Here is a 25333-nt window from a genome sequence, read left to right on the forward strand (position 1 = left end):
CGTTTTCATGGCTGCTGCACTAGAAGACAGCACTAAACCTGTCAACTCCATAAAAGAACTGAACATAGCAGTGAAAACTCTCAAGAGCAGAAATGATGTAGTAGAATAAAGAATGAATGTTGCTGGAGATGTATTAAGAGGGCATTCCCGGGGCTTCCCTGGTGGCACAGTGGTTGAGAGTCTGCCTGCCGATTCAGGGGCCATGGGTTTGTGCCCCGGGCCGGAAAGATCCCACATGCCGTGGAGCGGCTGGGCCCGTGAGCCATGGCGGCTGAGACTGCGCATCCAGAGCCTGTGCTCCGCAATGGGAGAGGCCACAACAGTGAGAGACCTGCGTACCGCAAAAAAAAAAAAAAAAAGAGGGCATTCCCAAATCATGGTAAACCACACAAAGTGAATCACAGAGATGGTAGACGTGGGAAGCAGACTGAGTATAGCTACAACTGTGGACAAGAGGGGTGCAAGAGAAGAGAAATGGCCAGCAATGCCAAAATATAACCAAAAAACAAGGACAATGAGCCTGAACTGAAAATACATTGATATAAACATTAATAAACATCAAGTCCCTATTTGAGAGAAATCTCACATGCATTTTTGTTTTTAAACTTTATAGACCAATGTATGTCCTTATAAATAGCCAAGAAGAGTGGAGAGAACATATGCTTGCCCCTTGGACCCTGGAGAAGCCTGGAGAGAACCTATTCCAACTAAACAATGAAGTTATTAAACCAATACAATCTCTGTCCTACCTGATGTTTCTTTTTGTAGGTGGAAGGAAAAGGTTTCAAGACTCAGAAAAACTGAAAAAAGAAAAAATTTAACCACATGGAATTGTTATAAAGTTCACTACATGAAAGGGTAGAAATCCACACTCACATGAAAGACATTAAAATGCAGATAGAGTAAAATGTTTAGTAAGGGTTATTGGTAATAATAAAAAATAAAGTAAAATAAATTGCAAAAACCAGGTGAGAACAGCAAAGTATAATATAGAATTTCATTAAGCATTTTAGATTCTCAAACTATAACAAAGCAGTGGGGACAAATCATACAACCTTAAGAGAGAACAGAAAAACAGTAAATATCATAGTCTAGGTCTCAAAAGATCCAACAACTTGTTTGATAATGCAAGGCACTTTGTTTTGGCTGTGTTGGGTCTTCGTTGCTGCACATGGGCTTTCTCTAGTTTCAGCGAGTGGGGGCTACTCTTTGTTGCGGTGCACGGGCTTCTCATTGTGGTGGCTTCTCTTGTTGCAGAGCACGGGCTCTAGGCGCACGGGCTTCAGTAGTTGTGGCACGCGGGCTCAGTAGTTGTGGCTCGAGGGGTCTAGAGTGCAGGCTCAGTAGTTGTGCTGCACGGGCTTAGCTGCTCCGTGGCATGTGGGATATTCCTGGACCAGGGATCGAACCCGTATCCCCTGTATTGGCAGGTGGATTCTTAACCACTGTGCCACCAGGGAAGTCCTCCATATTGCAAGGCACTTTTTAAATCGCCCATAGTCCCTTTACTCTAAAAAATTACCTGTTTTTCCATTTATTTTCTTGTCCATAGTAACATCTATTCTTGAACAGGACTTTTAAAATTTAAACATATACATCATATTTAAATATGCATTCTCTTTGACCCAGGAATTCTACTGTAAAAAATTTATCTTTAGGACAAACTAGACAAGAACATCAAATATAGGTATAAGAAAGTTCATTGTGGTGTTATTCCTAATATTTAAAAAGGAAATATTCCAACTGTTCATCAATAAGTTAAATATATTTGGAATACCAGGAAGCCATTAAAGGTGATGTTGTAGAGTTATATTTACTACCATATTCCACAGATTAATAGCAATAACAATAATAACAACAAAAAAAGGAATAATAATAGCTAACTTTACTGAATATATAGTATGTACCAAGGATGGGTCTAAGTGTTTTATATGTATTATATCATTTAATTTTCACAACTGGTCTATTAAGTAAGTTTGTTATTGGGTATATTTTACAGGTGTAATGTTATAGAATAATAAATTCTGGGCTTCCCTGGTGGCACAGTGGTTGAGAGTCCGCCTGCCGATGCAGGGGACACAGGTTCATGCCGTGGTCCGGGAGGATCCCACAAGCCGCGGAGCGGCTGGGCCCGTGAGCCATGGCCGCTGAGCCTGCGCATCTGGAGCCTGTGCTCCGCAATGGGAGAGGCCACAACAGTGAGAGGCCCGTGTACCGCAAAAAAAAAAAAAATTCTATTTATTTATGTAAAATTGTGTGTCTGGGTGTGCATATAGAGATGTCTGAAAGGATAATAAATGAAATGTTGACAACAGATCTACCCTTTCCTTTTTATGTATTGATTAATTATTGTACACGACTATGCATTAATTTTATAAAAAGAAAGAACAAAACTATTTTTGAATATATAGGGAAACAATGAGTTATCTTCTCGACATGATAAATAATTCATCACTTAAACTAAGGGTCAATACAATAAGTAAATAGCATGTGCTAGCTTATTCTCTTTTATAACAGAAAAAAAGTAAGGCTGACTTCAGTCACTTCTTTAATGGAATTACATACAGGAAATGCTACTACTATAGCTAATTAAAATTTTTAAATATGACTCTAGGAAAAAATGAAATTAAAAACTATCTTTTACAGATGATATGATTATATACCTAGAAAATCCAAGGAGATAAATTAAAATTTTATATAGGCAGGAAATGTGTTTAACATATGTATCATAGGTTATGACATAAACTGATAAAACCAAATGCATTCTTATATATTTTTGTCATCAAAAATATATTACCAAACATGCATCAACAGGGAAATAATCAGTTAATGATAATAAATCCATAATATCCATGGTTTAAGAACTATTCCATTTTTAAAAAAGAATATGGTAGATCTATGTGTACTAATCTTCAAAAATATCCAAGATTTATAAGTGAAAAAAGCACATTTCAGAATGACAGCATAGCATTATCCGATGTATTTAACAACAACAATGTAAATGCATACCTATAATTGGATAGAAAACCAAGAGGACATACATCGAGTCAGAAGTAACAGTACTTACTTCTGGGGAGAGACTGATATTGAAGGATGGTGGAGGAAGTAGGGAGACTTTAATTTTTAACTCTACAATACTAACTAATTATAAACTATATACATAACTATTTAAATTTTTTACCCTTAGGATATGTTCATGAAGTATTTATACAATTAAAAACAAATAAATAAACCAAAACTTCACACTGGTATTTAAAAACTTGATTACGTGAATACATAAGTGCTAATCTAATTTAGGACCATAAAAATTTCTTTAATGATTACTATGTAAAACTTTAATGGACAAAATAAAGAACAATATGAATAAATGGAGAATACAACTTACAGCTCTTTGAGAGGATTCAATATAGCAAAGATGACACTATTTCCTAAGCTAAAGTATAGGTCTTAATACAATAAACAATAAAAGGTTCTTGGTAAATATTGCTTAGAACTTGATTAATAGTGAAATTGATCTCAAATAGGCCAGATCACCAAATACAAGGTTTCTGGAGGTAATAGGAGTGAGAACTTGTTTTCAGCTAAATCACCTCCTTTCCAGCCCAGCTCACTGCCTGCACTCCCTGAGGTCCACTGCTCCTCGCCTTTCCTGCTTTGGGTGCCCAATCTCTGTCTATACCTCTATTGCACCAGTCACTGGTCTCCTTACCTGATGACCCCTCCAATAGACTGTATGCTCCTTGAAAGGAGAGACCATTTTCCTTGTACCCTGGCACTTAGCACCACAATTACCACAGAGCAATAATGTTTGTTGAATAAAGCAAAGCAAAATATAAGCTGCATAGTTCTGATGTTTAAAAGAGAAAAACTAATCCAAAAAATTCAATAGGAATTCCCTAAAATGGGTTAAAATATTAGAAAAATTCAACATCTAATAAACAAGAAATGTTACAGTGGAAAAAAATCACTAATTAATATTACAGGAAAGTTGGCTATTAGTAAAGAAAAAATAGATTCATAGCTCATCTGATCAGATATAACAAATTTCAAATGGATCAAAGCTTTTGTTTTTTAATTCTATTTTTAAAAACTAAGAAAGAAAGGTGAGGAGTTTAGCCTGGAAATGAACAGAATGAACCCAGGAATGCAAGAACTTGTATGACTATTGAATAGCATCAGAAACAAGGTGGAAATGTTCAAATAAATAAAAACTTAAAACATTTTCATAATGTGTAAAAACGTAAATATCAAAATGAATGAAACAAACTAGAAAAAACAAGTAACCAATCCTTGCTATATGAAATATAAATTATACAAATTCCCAGTTTCCACTTGATAGATGGTTAAAACTAGAGGAGGAACAGGCAATAAATTATTTTACACAAAAAAAGAACACAAACTCTATAGTCATGAAAAATATTCAGTCAAATAAAATATCCTTAAGATTTTTATATACCTTTAAGCTATCAAAAATATTAAACTAATAAAAACAAGTATGCTTATTGCTTATGGTGATAAAGAATGTTTTAACCTTTTTAAAGGACAATCTGGCAATATGTAACAAGAGCTATAAAATTGTTCATGCCTTCCAGATAAGTACATTCTGGGTAATAAGCCATAAGTAAACAGCCCAAATGAACAAAGTTATTTATATAAAGATATTCAATGCAAAAACATTAGAAAGCAGAAAAACTGAAACCACACAAATGTACACAAGAGGAATGGTTAAGCAAACTGGTATATTATACAATAGAATGACTACAGTTGTTATTCAAAGTGGTAGGTGAGATTATATAAGCAGATTAATAGAAGAAGGTACACAGAAAAAATGTGGAATAGAAAAAAAGTATGTACAATACAAATACTTGTATTTTGAAAATGTGGGGGAATGTGGAGAGAGAGAAATCATGTATTGGGTTCTTTTCCAATAAAGTTTTTAAAAAATTTGAAAGGTCTGGCCATGACCATGGCATGGATCTTGAGCCTGTTGTGAAACTACTACTTAAGAGAAGGAGATTTTGGGTTAAGGATTGGAGTTTTCTCTCCTGTGACCCCAAACTTTCCTGTGATAAGACACTTTAAAAGTTTAATTACAGTAGTGTATGAACTGTTATCCTAAGGTAAAAATTACCTTCCCACAAACAGGGTCATCTTACAACTCCCACCTTATGCACTTATACCCACAACTGTTGCTGCAAAACAAGCAGCAGAAGGGGAGGGGACACACCCAATACCCGCTTCAACACTGGCCCATCACTCGGCCTCCTGCCCAAGGCAGCCAAGTGGCCCTTGTCTGACAGCAAGAAGCCTTCCTGGCAGAAAGCAAGATTTCATTGAACTGATATAACCTGAGAGAAATTTAAACCCAAATAGTAGAAGGTTGTTAAAACATCTGCCACACCTGAAACTAACACAATATTGTAAATCAACTTTAATTTGAAAAAAGAAAAAAAAATATCAGCCAAGATTCTGGGATTCTTCCTATACTCATTTGGCTCTCTCAAACAAGACGTCACATGTGTTTGGGACAGAGTCTCAGCTGAGCCCAGTGATTCTGTACAACAAAAAAGGAACCTTTCTCAGGGGCACCAAAAGTCAAAGCTAAGGGTTGTAAGGATGTGGATCTACACACAAGTGAAGATCTAACAAAATCCTAAGTGGGGACTTACTTTCCGCAGCACATGTGATGCTTATCAGGCATTCCCAAGCCCAGGACGAGGACACAGTACTTCTGTGCCAAGTATTTCTGTGCTGCTTCTAACTTACTGATAACCAATTCCATCTCTTTTTTCTCCACAAGGCCCCTGAAAAGAAAAACAATAATCTGGATTAATGTTGGCAAATGTCTATATTAATTAGTAAAAAGTCAGAAGTATAAACTATTTTGAAAGAAACCGAAGTGAGTCAACACATCTCACTTATCATTTCATTTATTTTATTTGAGCTGTGGCAGAGAAAGTTCCTCAAAGTCCTTTGATATTTATCATTGTAATCAGCCTCTCAAGTTTATGCTGAATATTCATTTTAATAGATTCTTTATAAATTGTATATGTATCCTCAATTTTATACACAGGAAGTCCTAATTTATATAGAACAGCTCAACTAACAAATTCCCTATACTAGTTTCTGTGGCAATTAGCAGCCAGTTTTCCTGCTGTTTTGCTAAAACAGCCATGGAGACTCTTTCCCACCTTAGCTTCCCCTGGGTTTCTGATGTTATTACTAAGTTCGGGGGCTCAATGTTTGAACTACTCAACGTTTGCCCACCTTCAGTTCTGTGTTTGCTAAGGAGGCATCTGTGGAATACCACTCTGGGAACTTTGGCATCAATTACAATCACCTTGCTTCCCTGTGAAAACACAGCCCCAGTTCCAATTGAATTGCAAATGTACTTTCTAAAAGGCAACCTGTTTTTAGGTTACAGCATGTCTGAAGCCTAATTTTAGACATTATTGCGGTACAGTACAGTAGGAAACATTGCCGACAATACATTCCAATGATTGCTATTGAAAAATGAAGCGTCACTAACTTTTTCCCTGCCTTTTTGTTTTCAGAAAGATAAAAGCCAAACGAAATGCACTCTAAACAAGAAAGACAACATACTGCCCCTTCTGATGTTAACCACTAGACTGACGGCGTGAAGATAAGCTGTGGGGAAAGGCGGTGGGTTTAAGGATAATATGGATGTTTCAAAGCACAAAACATTATCACTGTGGTGAGAAGGCCTGTGAGTAATTGGAATAAAATGAGTTTCTGGAATAGATAACTTTAAATGCCCAAATATCATATAAACCCAACACACACACCCACGAGCACCCCAGTGACCATCACTGTGCCTGCCTCCCTGTTGCCTTCCCTCATCCTCACCCTTGCTTTGCCAGACCTGCCTATAGTTAATCTCTTTTGCTGTTGAAAACAAAGCAAACCAAACAACAACGAAGAAATGCTTTGAAACGTTTCCGCCAATGGTTCTCAAGTTTTAATATATGTAAGAATTGCCTGGGGTATTTGCTAAAAGTGCAAATTCCCAAGGCCAGCCCCCCTTCCAGATTTTGGTTCAGTAGGTCTGGGTAGAGCCTGGCATTTAAAATAAACCCAGGTATAACCCTTTGGAAAAATTTTTAGTAATAATTTCAAGTGCCATACAATTGGTCATAAACTTTGATCCAATAATCTCTCCTGGAAATTTATTCTTTGTAAAAAATCATCCAAAGTTAGGGGAGAAATCTAATGCATGAAGATATTCAATGCAATTATTATTTATCTATTTGACTATCAGAAAAACTGGAGACTCCCAAAATATATAAAATAGAGGGATAATAGGAGTAGTAATACAGGCTGTAGTAATAGAGCCAAGTACTATTTAAGGATTTGACATTAACCTAACATATGAGTCCCCCCGTGGGATTGAAGCCAGGCACTAAAGTCTGTACCCTTAACCACTATACTACATTGCTTCTTAATAGGTAGGTCAATAAGTTATTAACATACAGCAGCTTGATGGAAAGTTATGCCACCATTAAAAATTATAATTACAAAGATTGTAATAACTTGAAGATACTTATGATATGTTTAAAACTGCATACATAATTGTACCTTTGTTCAGAAGCTGTAAGTCCTAATTACAAATGGATAAACTCGGGGACAGAGAGCTGAGTTGATTGGTAAGGGATGTGGGGACACCACACAGTGGTTTAGGCAGAGACTTTGGAGTTAGAGACCTGGGTTCTAGCCTCAGCTCCATCACTAACTTGGCATGTACACCAGCCAGCCATTTAACCTCTCTGAGCCCTAGCTTCATCATCCGTTAAGTGGGGATAAGGTTTTTTCTTCTGGAATTAGGGCATTTAGTCATCTAAGACCATCAAAGTGTATCTTTAATATCCTTCTGTAACTCTTCCTGCTCTCCTCTCACAGGTTATAGGCTTTCCTTCCAAGGCCCAACCACTAGGCTAAGATAATATGCATTAACTCATCTAATCTGGACAATAACTGTAAAGTGAATGCTTCTATTATCCCTATGTTATACCTCACTATTTTGACGGAAATTAATTTTTTTCTTAAAGTTATTTATATCCAGATATCTCAATGTAATTTATATTTGTTTTTATTATAATAAATAAACCAACTGACTATTGGAAGCTTGAAAATGAAAAGTTGTTATGCTTTTTTTAGAATCACACCACAGAACCATTAATTTTTTGTGTGTGTGTGTGGTATGCGGGCCTCTCACTGCTGTGGCCTTCTCCCGTTGTGGAGCACAGGCTCCGGATGCGCAGGCTCAGCAGCCATGGCTCACGGGCCCAGCCGCTCCGCGGCATGCGGGATCTTCCCGGACCGGGGCACGAACCCGTGTCCCCTGCATCGGCAGGTGGACTCTCAACCACTGCACCACCAGGGAAGCCCAGAACCATTAATTTTAAGGCTTGGATTTTTCTTTGTCATTCTGTAACTGATTCCTCCCATGAAGGTCTACCATACATCACTGGGTTCTAATAATTTTTAGTATATTTTATTTTATTATTTTTTAATAATTTTTAAAAATTTATTTATGGCTGCGTTGGGTCTTCGTTGCTGTGTGCGGGCTTTCTCTAGTTGTGGCGAGCAGGGGTTACTCTTCGTTGCAGCGCACAGGCTTCTCATTGCGGTGGCTTCTTTTGTTGTGGAGCACGAGCTCTAGGTGTGTGGGCTTCAGTAGTTGTAGCATGCGGACTTAGCTGCCCCGCAGCATGTGGGATCTTCCCAGACCAGGGCTCAAACTCGTGTCCCCTGCATTGGCAGGCGGATTCTTAACCACTGTGCCACCAGGGAAGCCCTTTAGTATATTTTAAAAATAACTAAGAAACCTTTCTTCTGTTATCTATTTCTATAAGTTAAGAAATGAAACAATGTCTTTGCTTTTTAAAAAATTTTTATTGGAGTATAGTTGCCTTACAATATTGTGTTAGTTTCTATTGTTCAGCAAAGTGAATCAGCTATACATATACACATATCCCCTCTTTTTTGGATTTCCTTCCCATTTATGCCACCACAGAGCACTGAGTAGAGTTCCCTGAGCTATACAGTAGGTTCTCATTAGTTATCTATTTTATACATAGTATCAAGAGTGTATGTATGTCAATCCCAATCTCCCAATTCATCCCGCCCCCCCAACAATGTCTCTGCCTGATTAGCAATAACCCACAGAATTAGAAAAAAACATACAAAATATAAGCTAATATGCTATCAAAGTCTAATAATAGACTTTGAAATAGTAAGACTCCTCAAACCTTCTGAGTCCACAGCTGGCTTGAGCCCATTTGCTTGCTACCACAGAAACACTTCATGTTCTCTGGCTGCTCTGCTGGATGTTGCATATTATAATGGCTTTACTGTACTAGTAGTGTTTGAATTATTTATTTGGTTCTATACAAAACTGCTATCCCAAGACATTTATCTATCCACAAAATTTTTCAAACTGCTTGTTTATATGCAAGGATTTTGCATTTTGAAAACATTCTACAACAACAAATTGATGACTCTATCCAGCATTCCTAACAGCAAAATCACTGGGTCGGTTCCACATATACTGGGGAGGGCAGCCTGGGCACTGGGAAAGTTCCATGGCCTGCAAAGGTCACCAAGCCTGAGAGGCATTGTTCTGCTCTGGACTCTGAGTTCCCAGATTCTTGCCCTGGATAGCACCAAGCCACCTCCACCTAAAGTGATTAAATTCTTCACATGTAGCCTAAGAAGTCATTTTCTTCTATGATATGTAATATCATTTTGGTCATATCTGTTAATTTTTTTAATTCTTAGTTTTTTTCATTAGATGCTTACAAACCCTTTAGCAAGAACTTTGTAAGCATGACAAACATAGAAACAATATCTCTATCTGCACTGTCCAATATGGTAGCTGTGAGCCACAGGTAGCTACCGAGCACTCACTGACTGTGGCTAGTCTGAATTGAAGTATATTGTATTTGTAAGATAGACAACATTTCAAACACTTACTACAAAAAAGTAAAGTATTTCATCAATAACTTCCTAGTATTGACTACAAGTTGCAATGTAATATTTTTGAGTCATTGGGTTAAATAAAATATCTTGTTAAAATTAATTTCACCTGTATCTTTTTACATTTTAAAAATATGGCATCAGAAAAGTTTAAATTACATATATGGCTCTCACATATTGGGCATACTCTTCTATTGGGCAGTGCTGGTCTATATTATTTGCAATATTTAGTTAACAGAATACCCATCTGAATTATTCAGTCAGCTTTAAAACTGGTGAACTCCTCCCTGTAAAATGTTTTAGCATACTCCAAGATTTTTAAATTTCCATCATCTCTTTACCCTAGACAAAAGTTAGTTTTAATACTGGCAGTGATAAAGCTTTAAAGTGCACTATAGGGAATTCCCTGGCAGTCCAGTGATTAGGACTCGGTGCTTTCACTGCCAGGGCCTCGGGTTCGATCCCAGGTCGGGGAACTAACATCCCGGAAGCTGCGTGGCGTGGCCAAAAATAAATAAATCAATCAATAAAAATAAAGTACACTACAAAATTCTACTTAAATCACACAGCTTTTGGGTTTCTTTTCCTGTGAGATTTTTTCCAAGTAATAATATAAATAGTACAACAATGCCATGAGGAAATTGTCAAGATTCTTATTCCTATGGGGAGATTAAAAGAAAACAATGATAACATATTTCAAACATAAAGCTTGTCATAAAAAAATCTATGGGCACACAAGAATAAGTAGAAACTCATGTTACCATACCCATCACACAACTAATTTACCATTTAAAATTCTATCTACTACAACTGTTGAAGATATAAGAAACCTGATTTTCGTAAACAAAGTTTTTTGAGAGGTCACAACTGATTATAGTTTTGCTTACCAATTAGTTTTCATTTTTAAAGTGTTTTTATAATACAGGTAATTTTTTGTTGTTGTTTAAAAAATGTACACAAATGTAACAAGTAAAAAGACTCTCCCCTCACTCCTTTGTCACCATCTTACTCCTTAGTGGTAGTCACTGTTAAGAGTTTGGCAAGAATCCGTCCTGAACCTTCTAGAGCACAGGCAATCACATATAAGGTCCTCCCCCACCAGCACACATACATATGCATGAATATACACCTTACTTTTTTTGGTAACAAATGGGATAATGCTATATATACAAGTCTTTGCAACTTGCTTCTGTCACTTACCTGTGTAGCATGGACCTCTTTCCATGATACCATGTATAGAGTTTCCTCATTTTTTTAAACAGGTGGATAAAATATGCTATAGCTCATAATTTATTTAACTAATCCTCTACTGATGGATATTTAGGTTTTTAAAAAATATTATAGACATTGCTGCAGTAATTATTCTTATAGCCACATCTTTGAGTAACTTCCTAGAAGTGAAATTGCTAGGACATAGAATAGCTGCACATTAAAGTTTTGTATAAGTTTTGCTCTCCAAAAAGACTACACTGATTTACAATCCTATCTCATTTGTTTTAAAACTAGAAGGCGGGCCTCCCTGGTGGCGCAAGTGGTTGAGAGTCCGCCTGCCGATGCAGGGGATACGGGTTCGTGCCCCGGTCTGGGAGGATCCCATATGCCGCGGAGCGGCTGGGCCCGTGAGCCATGGCCGCTGAGCCTGCGCGTCCGGAGCCTGCGCGTCCGGAGCCTGCGCGTCCGGAGCCTGCGCGTCCGGAGCCTGCGCGTCCGGAGCCTGTGCTCCGCAACGGGGGAGGCCACAACAGTGAGAGGCCCGCATACCGCAAAAAAAAAAAAAAAAAAAAAAAACTAGAAGGCTTTGTTTCTTTCTAAATATTCTTACAAGATTTTTGCTGCTTCCTTTCTAGCCCCAAACGGAAATTCTTACTCTGGCATGCATTCCTTAACCATACCTTGAGAGCAGGATGAAGATGAGCATTGCAGACTTTTTTTTCACAGTATTAGTAACTACCTGTCCTAGGTTGGGTTCTCCCAGAAACATACCATGAGACAGATTTTCGAGTAAGTAGTTTACTAGGAAGTGATCACAAGAAACATCAGTAGGGGAGTGGGGAGGTGAGATGGAAAGGGGGTGCTAACAAGTTCGTTATCCTGTGGACCAATGTAGTTCAGTACCATGAGGGATTCTAGGAGACAGCATAGAAAACTTAGAGTTATCCTGACAGATGGAAGCTGGGATATTTATCTACCAACTCTCCCTCCAGCACATCACTGATTGGAGGCTGCTTCTCGGGCACTGACTTCCTAGTGCCCCAAGCTTGCCCTGTAGCTCTCTTTAGCATCTGACATTGCCTTCAGGCAGAGAATCTCAGGTGTTTGCCATACGCAGCCTTTACTGAATGCTGAGGGAATCTGTGAGCACTGCCCACAGCATAGGATACCCAACTCTCACTAAGCACTTACAAGTGCAGCTGCCATGAGAAGCACCTTCCTCATACAGCCACGTGGAGACACCATTACTTCCAATTTTGTATCCAAGGAAACTGAGGCTCGGGAAGATCAAAAAGCTCACCCAGAGTCACACACCTAGTACTTGTTGGGGCTGCCAAACATAACTAGTGGAGAAAACTGATCTTCAGTAAATGAGTATACCCTTTAACCAACATACACATAGTGTAGTCTCAATGGGACTCTGACAACATGCTCACCATACTCCTTGCCCTGGACTTTATTTGGTCTCCTGTGACTTCTGGCTTCCTCTCTTTGGTCTCAGTCTTTGAAACTGTATCCTGAGAGAATGGCTTGCATAGAGCCAGCCCTTTCTCCAAAAATCAGATTTGTCATCATTTATCAGATGGGATGATTTCAAAATAAAGAATAAAAGATCTAAAATGTCTCACAAGCATTACATACCTCATAAATGTTGTAAAAGAACAGATATGCTGCATCTCAGTATCTTGTAGTAAAAGCAAAGCAACAACTGAAAGGAGAAAAGATGGACAATTGAAAGAGGGACAAAGAGCTGCCTTAGAGGTTGACACCAGGTAATACATGTAAGGATGATGAAGCAGTTACTCACATTTAGCATCGTGGAGTGTAACGTTGCCCTGCTGACTTTGTTTCTCTAAGCCTTTGGGTGACTTATCGTCTCTTAAAGCAAACCTTTTATCTGTCAACCTGTTTTGGGGATATAACAGTCTCTAGTAGTGCTTTGAAAGGTTTTAGTTGTATTTAATCTACCCTGAGGCACATGAGGTGTTTACTATAAAGTAAGGAGACCCTGAGTGTCATGTGTGGGTTTCATTTAATGTAGGATCATTTTGGAATACATTTTATTAAACATTATATTTACTATGCTAGGGGTAGGAGGAATGCACACTGCTTTACATAAAATGTAAATACCAATTTGATCCGAAATAGATCATTTAAATCATCTATTTTTGGCATAGCTATCATTTTCAGATTTTTTTTAAAGAAGCTGAAAATTTGCTAATAGCCAAATTACCACAGGGATACATTATTGGGATCATTGTAACTCCCACCATAATTGTGAAATAGTGCATGTTCCTTCCTTGATGGCTATTTGCATTTCAACCTAGGATGATATTTTCTTAGAGTCTGTAGAGGCTTAAGCCATTCTGCTAAGAGGTGCTATCAGCAACCCTGCCATGGTGCTAAGTTAAGCTACCTGTCTGAAGCTGGACCATCAATTTCAGCAAAGTGAACTGCTTTGCCTTTCTTTCCTCTTTCTTTGAGTTCTACTGCAGGTGTAAAACTGTAATAGAAATGAGAAAATTAGGAACTTAACCTCTTCCCGGGGGAAACTAATCAGAGCATGACCATAGCTCATGGAACCTGAGGACCAGCACATATTGTGAGTGTCCTGGAGAGAATATGAGGCACAGCTGTACTTAATTCATGTATTTACATGTGGCACAATCATCTAGAAAAAGATTAAAAGATCAGACTTTCAGCCTTTACGTATCACTAGCCCCCTGAATACCACCATACACAAAACATTTCCATCCGAAAATGCTGCTGTAACTTCAGAAGAAACAGAAAGCTCGTGATCAGTTTGGAAGGATTTTTTGATTTACTGAGTACTTGTTATGTGCTTCTAAGCACGACCTCATTCAATCTTCACAGCAACTCTATTAGGAAAATATTACTATTATTACAATGTTTACATATGAGAAAGATTGAACCCTAGAAAGATATTAAGTAACTTGACCAAGATCACTTAGCAAGTGCCAAAGCCAGGACCGGACACAGGTTCTCTAGCCACAGAGCCGTGTGTTTACCCACCAGGCAGTCCTGCCCCCCGAGCAGCCACCTCGTTGTCACCGCTGTGGACTCTTCTAGAAGCTTGACTATCTCGAAGAAGGTTTCAGGACCCTTTACTTAACTCAGGGTTGCTTTCACTCTATAGTTTTTGTACAAGCATTACCAAGCAGTAATGGGCCTAACTAACAATGGACCACAATTAAGCAACAAATAAATATGTACTGAGGCCATACTCTGAGTCAGGCATTGCTATAACATTGAAAATAAGTGGTGTCTGATTACAGACAATGGACAGGCTCTGAGGATTATCAGCAAATGCTTAATAGGAAAACAGAGAAAAGCGTTTTGAAGACTAGCAGGATGTGGTTCCTGCCTCATAGAGAGTTCATCTTCTAGAATTGTGGTGTCTACCAAATACATTGGTTTGGTGACCACTGTAGATTATGATGTTTATTTTTCTGCCTGAAACAATGCCACGTTGAAAAAACCACCCAGATGCTTAATCTCTGCCCACAGTTACATCTCTCTGTTAAGTTTAAGCATAGATATAGTAAGTAGAAGCACTTTTCCCAGATTTTAGTCATTCCCTAATCATGCATATATTATCATCTCTGTCAACACAACAGTTTTGAAACAACTTCCTTTAAAATTTTTCTGGGATTGGTTACCCACAAAGTCATCATTTTAGAGAAATACCTCCCATGAGAATGATAAACTTAATCAGTTTGGTACTTTCTTCTTCCAGGAATTTTTGCCAACATCCTGGCAATATTCAGGTTGTAGACTAGGTTAGAATCTAAAAGCATGTACATGATATCACCTCAAGGGAATGATTTTTTGTACTTTTCTTTCTTTTCAGGCCATTGGCACCAAGTTGGTTAGTGGATGTAGAAATTTCTAAACTTTTCATTCTTTCTTGTCCTCTTCTTATCACTGGTCTCCAAGGATTGGGTATTTAGAGGGAGGGTATGCTGAAATACTGAGGAGGTGGCAGGAAAAAAAGAAATGAAAGGATGCCAAATGGTGATGGTGGGTACCTCCAAAGAGAGATGGGGCAGAGAGGAGGCGTAGTGATGAAGAGAGCTATCTTCCACAGCTGTAGACTTCTGTATTATTTCAGGTTTTTTTTAATAACAAGTATGTATTGATTTATTATCTGCGTTCCAAAAAAATAAGTTGATAGAGGTATAAAGGAAGAAACAGTACGTTGTTGATACATTCTACTGACAGGCCATTTAGATAGCCTTTAACAAAATCCTCAATTCCCCCAAACATTCAGACATTTTCTAAGAGCTCTTTGAAGTCCATTCTACTTGCCAGATATCTAATGTGTGGCATTAATATAACCACCCTAAACAAGAACACAAAGTTGTTTTCAGTTTTCTCTTGGACCATCACAACCTGCTGGCCACTTACAAGCCATTGGCTGTTAACTTTTCTAACAGGCTAAAGAAATCTCAGGTCACCAGCCCTTCCCAGGGTTTCTCTTCTCTAGAAGATGAGAAAATATAGATAGAAACACCCAATTTCAGTTAATGTCAAATGAAATTGCTTCCCTCCTAACCTTGCCTCAGTCCCATCCCTATAATTCAACATTTTTTGCCCTATTAGTTAGTTTGCCTGAGTTGATTTGAGACAAGAGAGCCTTAAGATAAGGAAAGGATACATTTGGGATCTTATAGATCAGGTCTATGAACTAAGTCAAATGAACTTAGAATTATAAAATCATAAGATCATAGAATTTGGGGGTTAGAAGACATCTAAAAGATCATCTAGTACATGGCTATCATTTTACTGATGGAGAACTAAGGCTCAGAGAGGCTGACCATGTCTCAGTACTTGAAACTTGTGGCAGGTAGTGCCTGCTCTTAGCCAGTAGTCTGGCATTTACTGCGAAACCTCTAGTCCTTATTCTCTGACCTCTGGACACGTCTTCCCACACTTGCCTGAGTGGCTTTTCACTTGACTGAAGTCATTCTCCGGATGAGATGGTGAGATGGATTTCTCTTTGTGAGTGTCCTGCCATAGCTCTAAAAGAAGTTCACAGTGCATTTGGAAACATTAAGAAGCATCACTAGTAATAATTAAAAATTGTCCTTTGAACTGCACCTCTGATTGGCTCCCAAACCACAGTGTGACCTAGATCTGTACCTTCTTCCAGTCTCCATAGTCTCCCTCTCAATCGGGCAACCCATTTAGAATCACAGACCACACTGTGTTGATGTGCTTTCCTAATATCACAGCACAGTCACATCATTTCCCTTTGCCCTGAAATAAATGAGAAAAAGCAGTCATGTTTTCTCCTAGAACCCATCACTAAAATGCAGAGGGCTGGACCACTCTTGGCTTCCACACCAGTTAGATCTCTTCAGTGGTTACTAGAGTCTTTTGTTAGGCTATGTTGAAAAACAGAAGTTCAAGGCTTCTGGAGGTGTAGTTTCCTTGGCCGTATGTCCTCAGGGGAGTCCACGACCTTGGCAAACACTCAGACAGGCGGCTGGTTCTCTCCCAGCTGGGAGTAGGGGGCACTTGCAACATGAATGGCTTGGACTACAGACACTGTGTCAGAGAGAAGCATGCCTTGTTGGTTGGCCCGTTACTTCCCCATTTAAAACCTTTCAATCCCCGCCACCCACCCCCACCCCGACCCCACGTGCCCTCTGAATAAAGTTTAAATTCCTCAGCATGGTCTGTAAGACCTTTCACGATCTTGCCCTGGTTTAAAACTTCTACTTCCTCTCTCGACACTCGCCTGGAGCTCTACACCCAGCGTACTGACCACTTGCAGTCTCAGATGTGTCTGGGCCTCTGCACATGCTGTTCCTTCTGCCTAGAACGCACTCTCCTCCTCCACAACCAGAGCTCCCTTTGCCTTGCCAACACCTCCTCCTCCTCAGGTCTTAGACAGCGCCTCCCCTGGGAAGACCTCCCTGTCTCCCCTGTCCACTGGCTTCAGGAAATGCCCCCATTTAGGTACTGGGTCAGGGCATTTGGGTGAATGCAGGTTTCCGGAGCCCCAGCCCAGCCCAGTGTAGCAGTGGTGGCAGTTACCTAGGAGGGAGCTGGAAAGGGAGCAGCAATCTCGGGGGAATGAGTCAGGGTCAGTAGCACTGTTACCAAAAGATTCTCCTCCCACTAGTAGCCTGGGAGGGTCTGGTTTACTTTCAGTAAGGAGAGCGGCATAGATATATCTTCCTGCACCTTCAAATTCCCAAGCTTTCCTGTCTCTATTACTTCCTTCCCACCATACTCAGCGGAAACTCTGCTTCCACCTTTTCCAAGCTAATCTGCACTCTTGATCCCATTCCCACTTTCTTTCTCTTCTCTTCCATCTCTTCTTTCTACCCAGACAAACTCAAAATTTTCCTACCTTTATAACAAAAGCAACAAAAGTCCCTTCCCTTAGTCCTGGATCCCCTAAAGGCTACTATCGCTTTCCTTTTTCACTGGTAAACTTACTGATGAGAAACTAGCAAAAATAGAATACTCTTTATCTCAGATTCTTCTCCTCTAGCTACTGTAATCTGATTTCTACTCCACTGCCTTCCTGAAATGGCTTCTCACCTACGTCCTGAGCGACCCCTAAATCCAAAGGCTTCTTTTTGCCCCATCCTGAGCTCTCTTTAGCATCTGACATTGCTGACCACTCCCCGCTCAAATTCCCTTTCTTATTTTGCCTTTGAAGGCCTTTGTGTGTCTCAGGGCTTTCCTCCTGACCCTTCTAATCATGCTTTCTCTTCAGTTAGCTCCTCTTTCTTTGCCTGCCTGCCATTCCTGAGGGCCACGTGAAGATACCTTTCAAAACCTTAAGACATGCACACCGATTAAGAGACATATCAAACCAACTGTAATGTATGGAAATTGTGTGGATCCTGACTGGAACAAACTTTTAAGATATTAGACAATAGGAGACATCTGGATACAAACTGCATATGTGACAATGTTAAGAAATTATCTTTTGTATTTTTAGGCCAGTAAATAGTAATTTAGTTATGTTTTTTAATAGAGTGCCTATTTTTTTGATATATTACTGAAATACTTATAGATGAAATGATATGATATCTGGAATTTACTTCAAAATAATCAAGGGGTAGAGAAGATGAGGGTTCAGATGATACAAAGTTGACCCTAATTTGGTGACTGTTGATGCTATGCTATGGGTATGTGAGGGTTCATTATCCCATTCTCCCTACTTCTGTTTATGTTTGAAATCTTCCAATATAAAAAGTTTAAAATGTTTATATTTAGTTAAAAATTTTAAAATAACACTATAAGAGAAAAAAAAGCTGGCAACAAAGTCAGACGTACAATGATTTCAGGTACTGGAATTATCAGTCACAGAATGTAAAATAAATATAATCAGTATGTCAAACACAAAAAAGTAAAAATAAGGTGGTAAGCCTTAACACTGGTGCACCGGTGGTCTTTGGGGGCAGAACTGGGCAGAACCCCCGACTTTCTACTTTGTACATTTATATACTTGTTTTTCAACAAGTATGTGCAACTTTGTGATGAGGAAAAAAGATACGGAAATGGAGAATAGAGTAAGTTAAAAATGTATGTGTGTGTATACATACATAAAAGAAGATTTGGAAAGATATACAATAACTGTTAACATGTTAACAGTCATACTCTTTATGTGGGATTGTAAAGTTTTTTTGGTTGTTTTCACTTAATGGTATTTTCTGGTTTTGAAAAATAATATGATATTTTAAAACATTTCATAATTTTTAGAAGTAGGTATTGGTATTTCCTAGGCTTCTGGCCTCAGTCAGTTCACTTTCCACTGTAATTCTGCACCGGCCCCTCTCAGGAAAACCAAACCCCTGCTTACTGAATTCTTGACCTGGACATCTCACAGGCAGGTCCAGTCAGCCCGTGGAACGCGCAGATCCAGAAGGCCGACCGTACTATGTCATTTTATATAAGGGACTTGAGCATCTGCACATTTGGGGATCCGCAGAGGGCGGGGGTGTCTTAGAACCAATCCCCTGCGGATACCAAGGGCTGACTATATCTCACATTCTGCACACTGAAAAAGTAACCTTGTTACCTTTCACCCCCCCATAAACATACCCGCTCTCCCACCTTCCTTGTCTCAATAGACAATGCTGTCACCCACTCAGTGACCCAGACGTTCTTGCCTCCTTCCTCCCTTTGTCTCACAGCCAGTCTTACCAGCTACTTCCCCCTGCACACAAGGCCGGATTTATGAGTTGCCTCTAGCACGACTCTTTGACTGTTCTCCTGCAAGTCTCCACCTCCCCCTTACAGTAATGCATAACTGTCTTGTCTCCCGAGTTCTAATCTTGCCCCTCCCTGTCACTATGGGAGAGGGCTTTCTAGAGCACAGATGCAATCCCATGACACATGCTCATACAGGTTTGTGGAGTGACACCAAACAGAACTGGTGTGAGACCAGTGACTGAACAAGCCTCTGCCTCTGCAGCTCCCATTCTTACCACTGTCTCCTCTCCACCTCCTCTGCCTCAGCCCTGTCGCATCACCAAGAATTGGGGTGACATAGTGTCTGCAGCACTGTCTCTAAAGAAAAAGAGCATGTTCCAGCTCATGAGTCCTCTCTGACTTCAAACCTACATTTTAATGTGTGATGGGACATGCTTAGACTTTAAAAGGGAATCAGTATCTACATCTCCAACAAAGCCAAACATTAACTTTGGCCTAAAACATTCAAAAGTCTGCTTTCCTTTTTCCTTAGCATCACCCCTAGCAGCTGGACTCCCAAGGTAATCCTAATACTCAGGTTTGCCACACTGAGTTGCTTAAACACAAAGCAGCTCCACCATAAAAGGGTTGCCCCCATCTATTCTTCATGGTAGTCCTTCCCCCATATTTAACTACACCCAATTTGTGTACTTGACACAGTCTGGTGTTTGGGGGGTTTTATTTTTACACTGTTTAAATTGAGGTATAGCTTCCATTTATTCAGTAAAGCACATAAATCTTAAGTGGACAGCTTGATGAATTTTCTTTTTTTTTTTTTAACTTCTTTATTGGAGTACAATTGCTTTACAGTGGTGTGTTAGTTTCTGCTTTATAACAAAGTGAATCAGTTATACATATACATATGTTCCCATATCTCTTTCCTCTTGCGTCTCCCTCCCTCCCACCCTCCTTATCCCACCCCTCTAGGTGGTCACAAACCACCTAGCTGATCTCCCTGTGCTATGCGGCTGCTTCCCACTAGCTATCTATTTTACCTTTGGTAGTGTATATATGTCCATGCCACTCTCTCACTTTGTCATAGCTTACCCTTCCCCCTCCCCTTGATGAATTTTCTACTATGTATACACTCATGTAACCACCACCCAAATCAATATATAGTCCATTTCCAGCACCTCAGAAGGTTCTCTTGTACTCTCCCCTGCCAGTTGATAACCCACAAAAAGTAACCACTATTCTGACCTCTATCAATACAGTTCTTTTCTTTTGCCTGTTACTGTAAACTTTTATATAAATAAAATCATACAGTATTTACATTTTTGTGTCTGGCCTTTTCCATTCAACATTATGTCACACAATCTACCTTTTAAATCATACCATCCCATGTGTATTCTCCAAAATCAAGTGGGTAATATACATGGGAAATCAATCAAGCCATTCTAAAGAATAATTTGGTAATGAACCAAAAGAAACTTTAGTTTATGAATATGAATGTTTTATGAATAATAAAGTCAGTGTGAAACTGATATCTGTAAATTCGTTAGTAGGATCATACAGGAAAAAGTGCCACTTGGGGTGGGTTATTATTAGATTAGCACTGAAAAATTAGTTTGAAAAATACTACAAAATAACTTCATTTATAAAGAAGATCAGTACATAAAAGTATGGTGCAATTTTTATCATAAGAAGAGAGGATTGAGATGGCCTTTATATATATATGAAGACTGAGAAAAGAAAATATTGGCACTGAAAATTTACACCCACATTTTCTTGTGCTTTACCGTGTATATTTTGACTCCTGTGATTATCCTGTCTGTCTAATCTCAGAGCTATCTTGCTGTCTTTGTCACTATCTCACATTCACTAAGTATGATGTTTCAGCAGCTACTCTACTGAATCTTCTGTGACATATCTGAGAAGAAAAACTGAAATCACTGCTGTGGAAATGACAGATTACTCAAATACTGAAATAAATATTCCATGAAATGTAAACTTTTGATTTTGACTTTAATATAATGGTTAGCCTTTATTCATGTTTAATTGCTATTAAATATTTAATTATATTTATAATGTAACTATAAATTACATCTGCACAGCCAACTCCTTTTCTGACCTCCAGCCCCATTTGACCAACAGCCTAAGAGATGTGTCCACGTCATAGCAACCTCAAACACATCACCAGTTTTGCCTCTTTTATTCTGTATATGGGGGAAGGGCAATCCCAGCCAACCAATCACCCAAGCCAGACACGTGGGAGCCAACCTAAGCACCTACTTCTCCCTCTCCTTTCACTTTCAGGCACTATATCGTATCAATCAATTCTATCCAAACATCCTGTCAATTTCATCTCTTGCATACTTCTTAGTCCTGCACTCTTCTCTCTCTGACTCTGTTTCTTACCTGGATAACTATTTATAATCCTCCTACAATTAGCCTTCTAATTGGCCCTGTGCCTCTAGTCTTCCTCTGCTTGAATCTAGTTGGTTGATTGTATTTGTTCAATAAACAATTGGTGAGTGCCTACTCTGTGAAGTTCTGCAGATGGCTCCAGGGACATGAAGATGACTAAGACAGTTCCTGCCATTGAGGGTTTGCGGTCTATCAGAGGGAGACAGTGTATAAAGTGGAAAGGACTTCAATAAACCTTGGTTCAAAATGTCAGTTCTGCTACTTACTGGCTGGATGACTCTGGTTCAGTGGTTTAATCTCCCTCAGCCTTGTTTCTTCATCTATGAAATGGAGATATTAGTGCTCACTTTCCATGGCTGTTTTAAGACTCAGAAAAATATGCAAATGTCTGCGATATAATAGGTGCACAGCAGATAGTGGCTAGTTTTGTTAGTTTAGTGATACATTTTTAATAGAGTCAGTATTTTCTCATATTAAATTAGAGAATTAAAATTAGTTTTTCTACCTAATAATTTTACCTTGTAAAATTTACGGTCTACTGCATCAGGTATAATATATGGTCCCATTAATGTAAAACTCTATTTCTATAACTCAAAAAGGCAATTTTATAAAGTAGTTAAGAATATGGACTGTTAACCAAGTAGACCTAGATTTAAAACATCTTAATCACCTCTGAGCTGTGATTTGGCCAAGTCACTTAGTTTCCTTCAAACTTCTTAACCCTTTGACATCAGTTTCTTCATCTGTAAAAGTGGATTAACACGCAGCTGTTTCAAAGGGTTGGTAAACTGATTAGCACAGTGTCTGCTACATAGGAGCAGCTGATAAGTGTCATAAAACGGGGATATCAGGAAGGTTGCCAAAATGGTTATCTCTAGATGCTGCGATTGCAGCAGACATTTATTTTATTCTTTATACTCTTCTGTACTGCTTGAATTTTTTTTATCCCAAACACACGTAATTTTCATAAAAGCTATAATAAAGTTTTGTTAACATTTACCTTCTGAACTCAAGAGTTCTGGTTTCATCTTTCCAGTATCACATCCCTAATCGTAATCCCAACTGCTGTAAAATGAAATGACTGCAGCAAAAATAAAGGTTCAATTTACAATCCGCATGTCACAATGAACTTTTAACAATAATTCTCACTAGTTGCTATTTAACTCTATTCAATAAAGATGTAGAGTCTTAAACTGTTGTTTGTTTTTTTTTTAACTTGAAGCCAGAATTTTATCTTTTTTGATTGTTTTTGGGTGTAGTTTCACTAGAAAGGAAGGAAGGGAGGAAAGTAGGGGAGAAAGGAAGGAAGGGAAAGAAGAGAGGAAGGCTAGGAGCCTGCGTCACCTCACCATAGCAATTTACTGATTAACTGGGACTCAGACCACAATACACTGGTGCCCAAGGCAGCCCCAATCTTTCAGAGGAGTTAGACACCAACTCTAACCCTGACCCCACCCTTCGGAGGAAGTGGGCGAAGTACCAGGTTATCCTTCCCAAGCCGTGGTAGCTACCAGCCTCCAGCCTCTCCTCTCTGGGGATCCCACCCAGAGCAGGACTGCTTCCTCCGCAGGACGGCTATTTATTTCTCAGCCAACCAATTAGAGGTGGTGCGGTGGAACTTTCCCATACCTAGGTATCTGTGGGGGAAGCCGGAATTCAATTCTGACCGTTTGCCGAACGCACCTCCATCGTCCGGTTTTTGTAGACAACTAAGCCCAGGTCTCCTCGAATGAGGTTCGCCCCAGGCTAAGGCGGCGCCCCCGCCTGGGGAGGGCGGAGAGCAGGGCCTTGGCCGAGGGAATGGAGGGCGTCGCTGCACCGCCACCGAGTCCCCGTCGGGCGCCGCGGGCGGGAGGGAGTCGGCTTTCCACCCGCCGCGGGCTGGGGGTGGCCCAGGTGCACTTACATCCGGCTAGTCGGCCTGCGAGTCCAACCGCTGCCTCCTCGAATAAAACTCGTGCACACGATACGTGGTCTCCCGCTGGCCGCATTAGACCGACCGTCGCGGAGGCAACTGCCCGTGAGCGCCGAGAAACCCCGCCGACGCTGGGCGGGGGCGGGACCCTCCTTCCTCCGCAGCGGTGGCGGGTGGGCGTCACTGCCGCCCATGCTGACACCTTTGGCTGCTGTGGCTCCCTAGCGTCTCACAGCAAAGCTGCCCCGGGGTTCCTTCTTTAGAGGTCAGTTCTTCGTGCCTTCCCACCGAGAAGTCAACTACGTCACTGTTTTTTTGTTTTTAATTAGAATAACTTTTTTGGGGGGGGGAGTGGACAGAGCAAGCTCCTATTCCAACTCCCTGCTCCAAAGATCCACTTAGTATGTTATCCTCAGATAGAAGATGTATCAGATATTAAACTAATAAGAACAGATACTACACTTGATCTTAGCCAAAAGGTCTTCAGTTCCTTAGGGAAGCTTGCCCTTTGTTCCAAAGTTTAATAGGACTAAATGAAGTTCAAATCCAGGTTAGAAAAATAAAAACAAATAAAATAAAATATAAAACATACAGGTTGGGACTAGGTTAATATAGGGCGGGGCGTGGCAGGAGGGGAGCAAGGGAGGAAATAAGGTTTTCAAAACTGGGTTCTGCTGCATAACTAGATGTGGAACCCATTTGAAGATATCCAGATGAGGGGTTTATGAGGCTCTTTAAGGAATAATGTGTATAAAGCATCACCCTGAATAATTACTCGAAATTAGTGTCTCTCAAAAGCAGAGAAACTTGCTTTGTATCAATGGGTTTTCAACTGATATTTCTGTATTTACACTTTTCAAATCATGTGTCTTGTAATTTCTTCTTGCAACTGAGTTGATATGCAGATTGTTTGGTATTTTTTTCCTTCCATCACTAATGTAAGCAATTCTAGATGACACTACATGACTGGGAATGCCTAATATATTCTGCTTTTGTTTTATCCCCACAGCTTAATTAGCGTTAAAGAGATGGTTAGTAAATAGTGATTGTATACTCACATAAACTTTAAAAACATAGCAATAGATATCCCACTGCTTCCCCTTCCCCCCACCCTCCCAGTCTCACTACTTGGTAACACAATCACTGGTCACAGTGGTATAAAATTGTAATCACCTAGATTCATGTTCCACTCACCTGAGTCCACTGCTGGTAGCTGTTCTGGTTGGCTTAGATATAAGGAAACCCACCTGTACGCTGGCAGTGCTGCTTTCAGGCTGTAGCCTTAGAGGCTGGCTTATTACAAGATGACTCACTTAAAAAGAATTTAGCAAAATATCCCAATCACCAAAAGCTTTTCTCCAAGCAGGGTATTTAACTTTGTGTGGGAAGAGGAGAAATAATGAGTTGAAGCTCCAAAAAGGACTGAGAGAGACCAAGGACTCTGGATGATACCCATTCCCCACACTTCCAGGCAACGTCTTCAGTTATCTCAATGAGTGAAGAAATGCTAATAGAAAACCAAAGATCTTTTATACCTTACCATGTTTAACTTTAGGCTGTCTAAAATACAAAACTAAGAGAAAAATAAAAGCGTTGAGAACCCAG

The 25333-nt window shown here is 39.6% G+C and overlaps 1 protein-coding gene and 1 pseudogene across 1 annotated transcript in view; both read right to left on the reverse strand.

The window, feature by feature from the left end:
• PPP1R36 (protein phosphatase 1 regulatory subunit 36) overlaps positions 1 to 23922 on the reverse strand; it is a 32080-nt gene extending 8158 nt beyond the window's left edge. Inside the window, 10 exon segments of the mRNA XM_060096047.1 lie at positions 5670 to 5804; positions 6423 to 6429; positions 10564 to 10655; positions 12850 to 12916; positions 13016 to 13113; positions 13625 to 13711; positions 21269 to 21316; positions 22814 to 22894; positions 23727 to 23794; positions 23842 to 23922. Of these exon segments, the coding sequence (XP_059952030.1) occupies positions 5670 to 5804; positions 6423 to 6429; positions 10564 to 10655; positions 12850 to 12916; positions 13016 to 13113; positions 13625 to 13711; positions 21269 to 21316; positions 22814 to 22894; positions 23727 to 23794; positions 23842 to 23922 (764 nt within the window).
• Positions 23923 to 24058: 136 nt separating this feature from the next.
• On the reverse strand, positions 24059 to 24217 carry LOC132489754 (U2 spliceosomal RNA; annotated as a pseudogene).
• Between the last annotated feature and the right edge of the window lie 1116 nt (positions 24218 to 25333).

This window comes from Mesoplodon densirostris, chromosome 4 (genome assembly GCF_025265405.1).
Source record: "Mesoplodon densirostris isolate mMesDen1 chromosome 4, mMesDen1 primary haplotype, whole genome shotgun sequence".
Classification (NCBI taxonomy): Eukaryota; Metazoa; Chordata; class Mammalia; order Artiodactyla; family Ziphiidae; genus Mesoplodon; species Mesoplodon densirostris.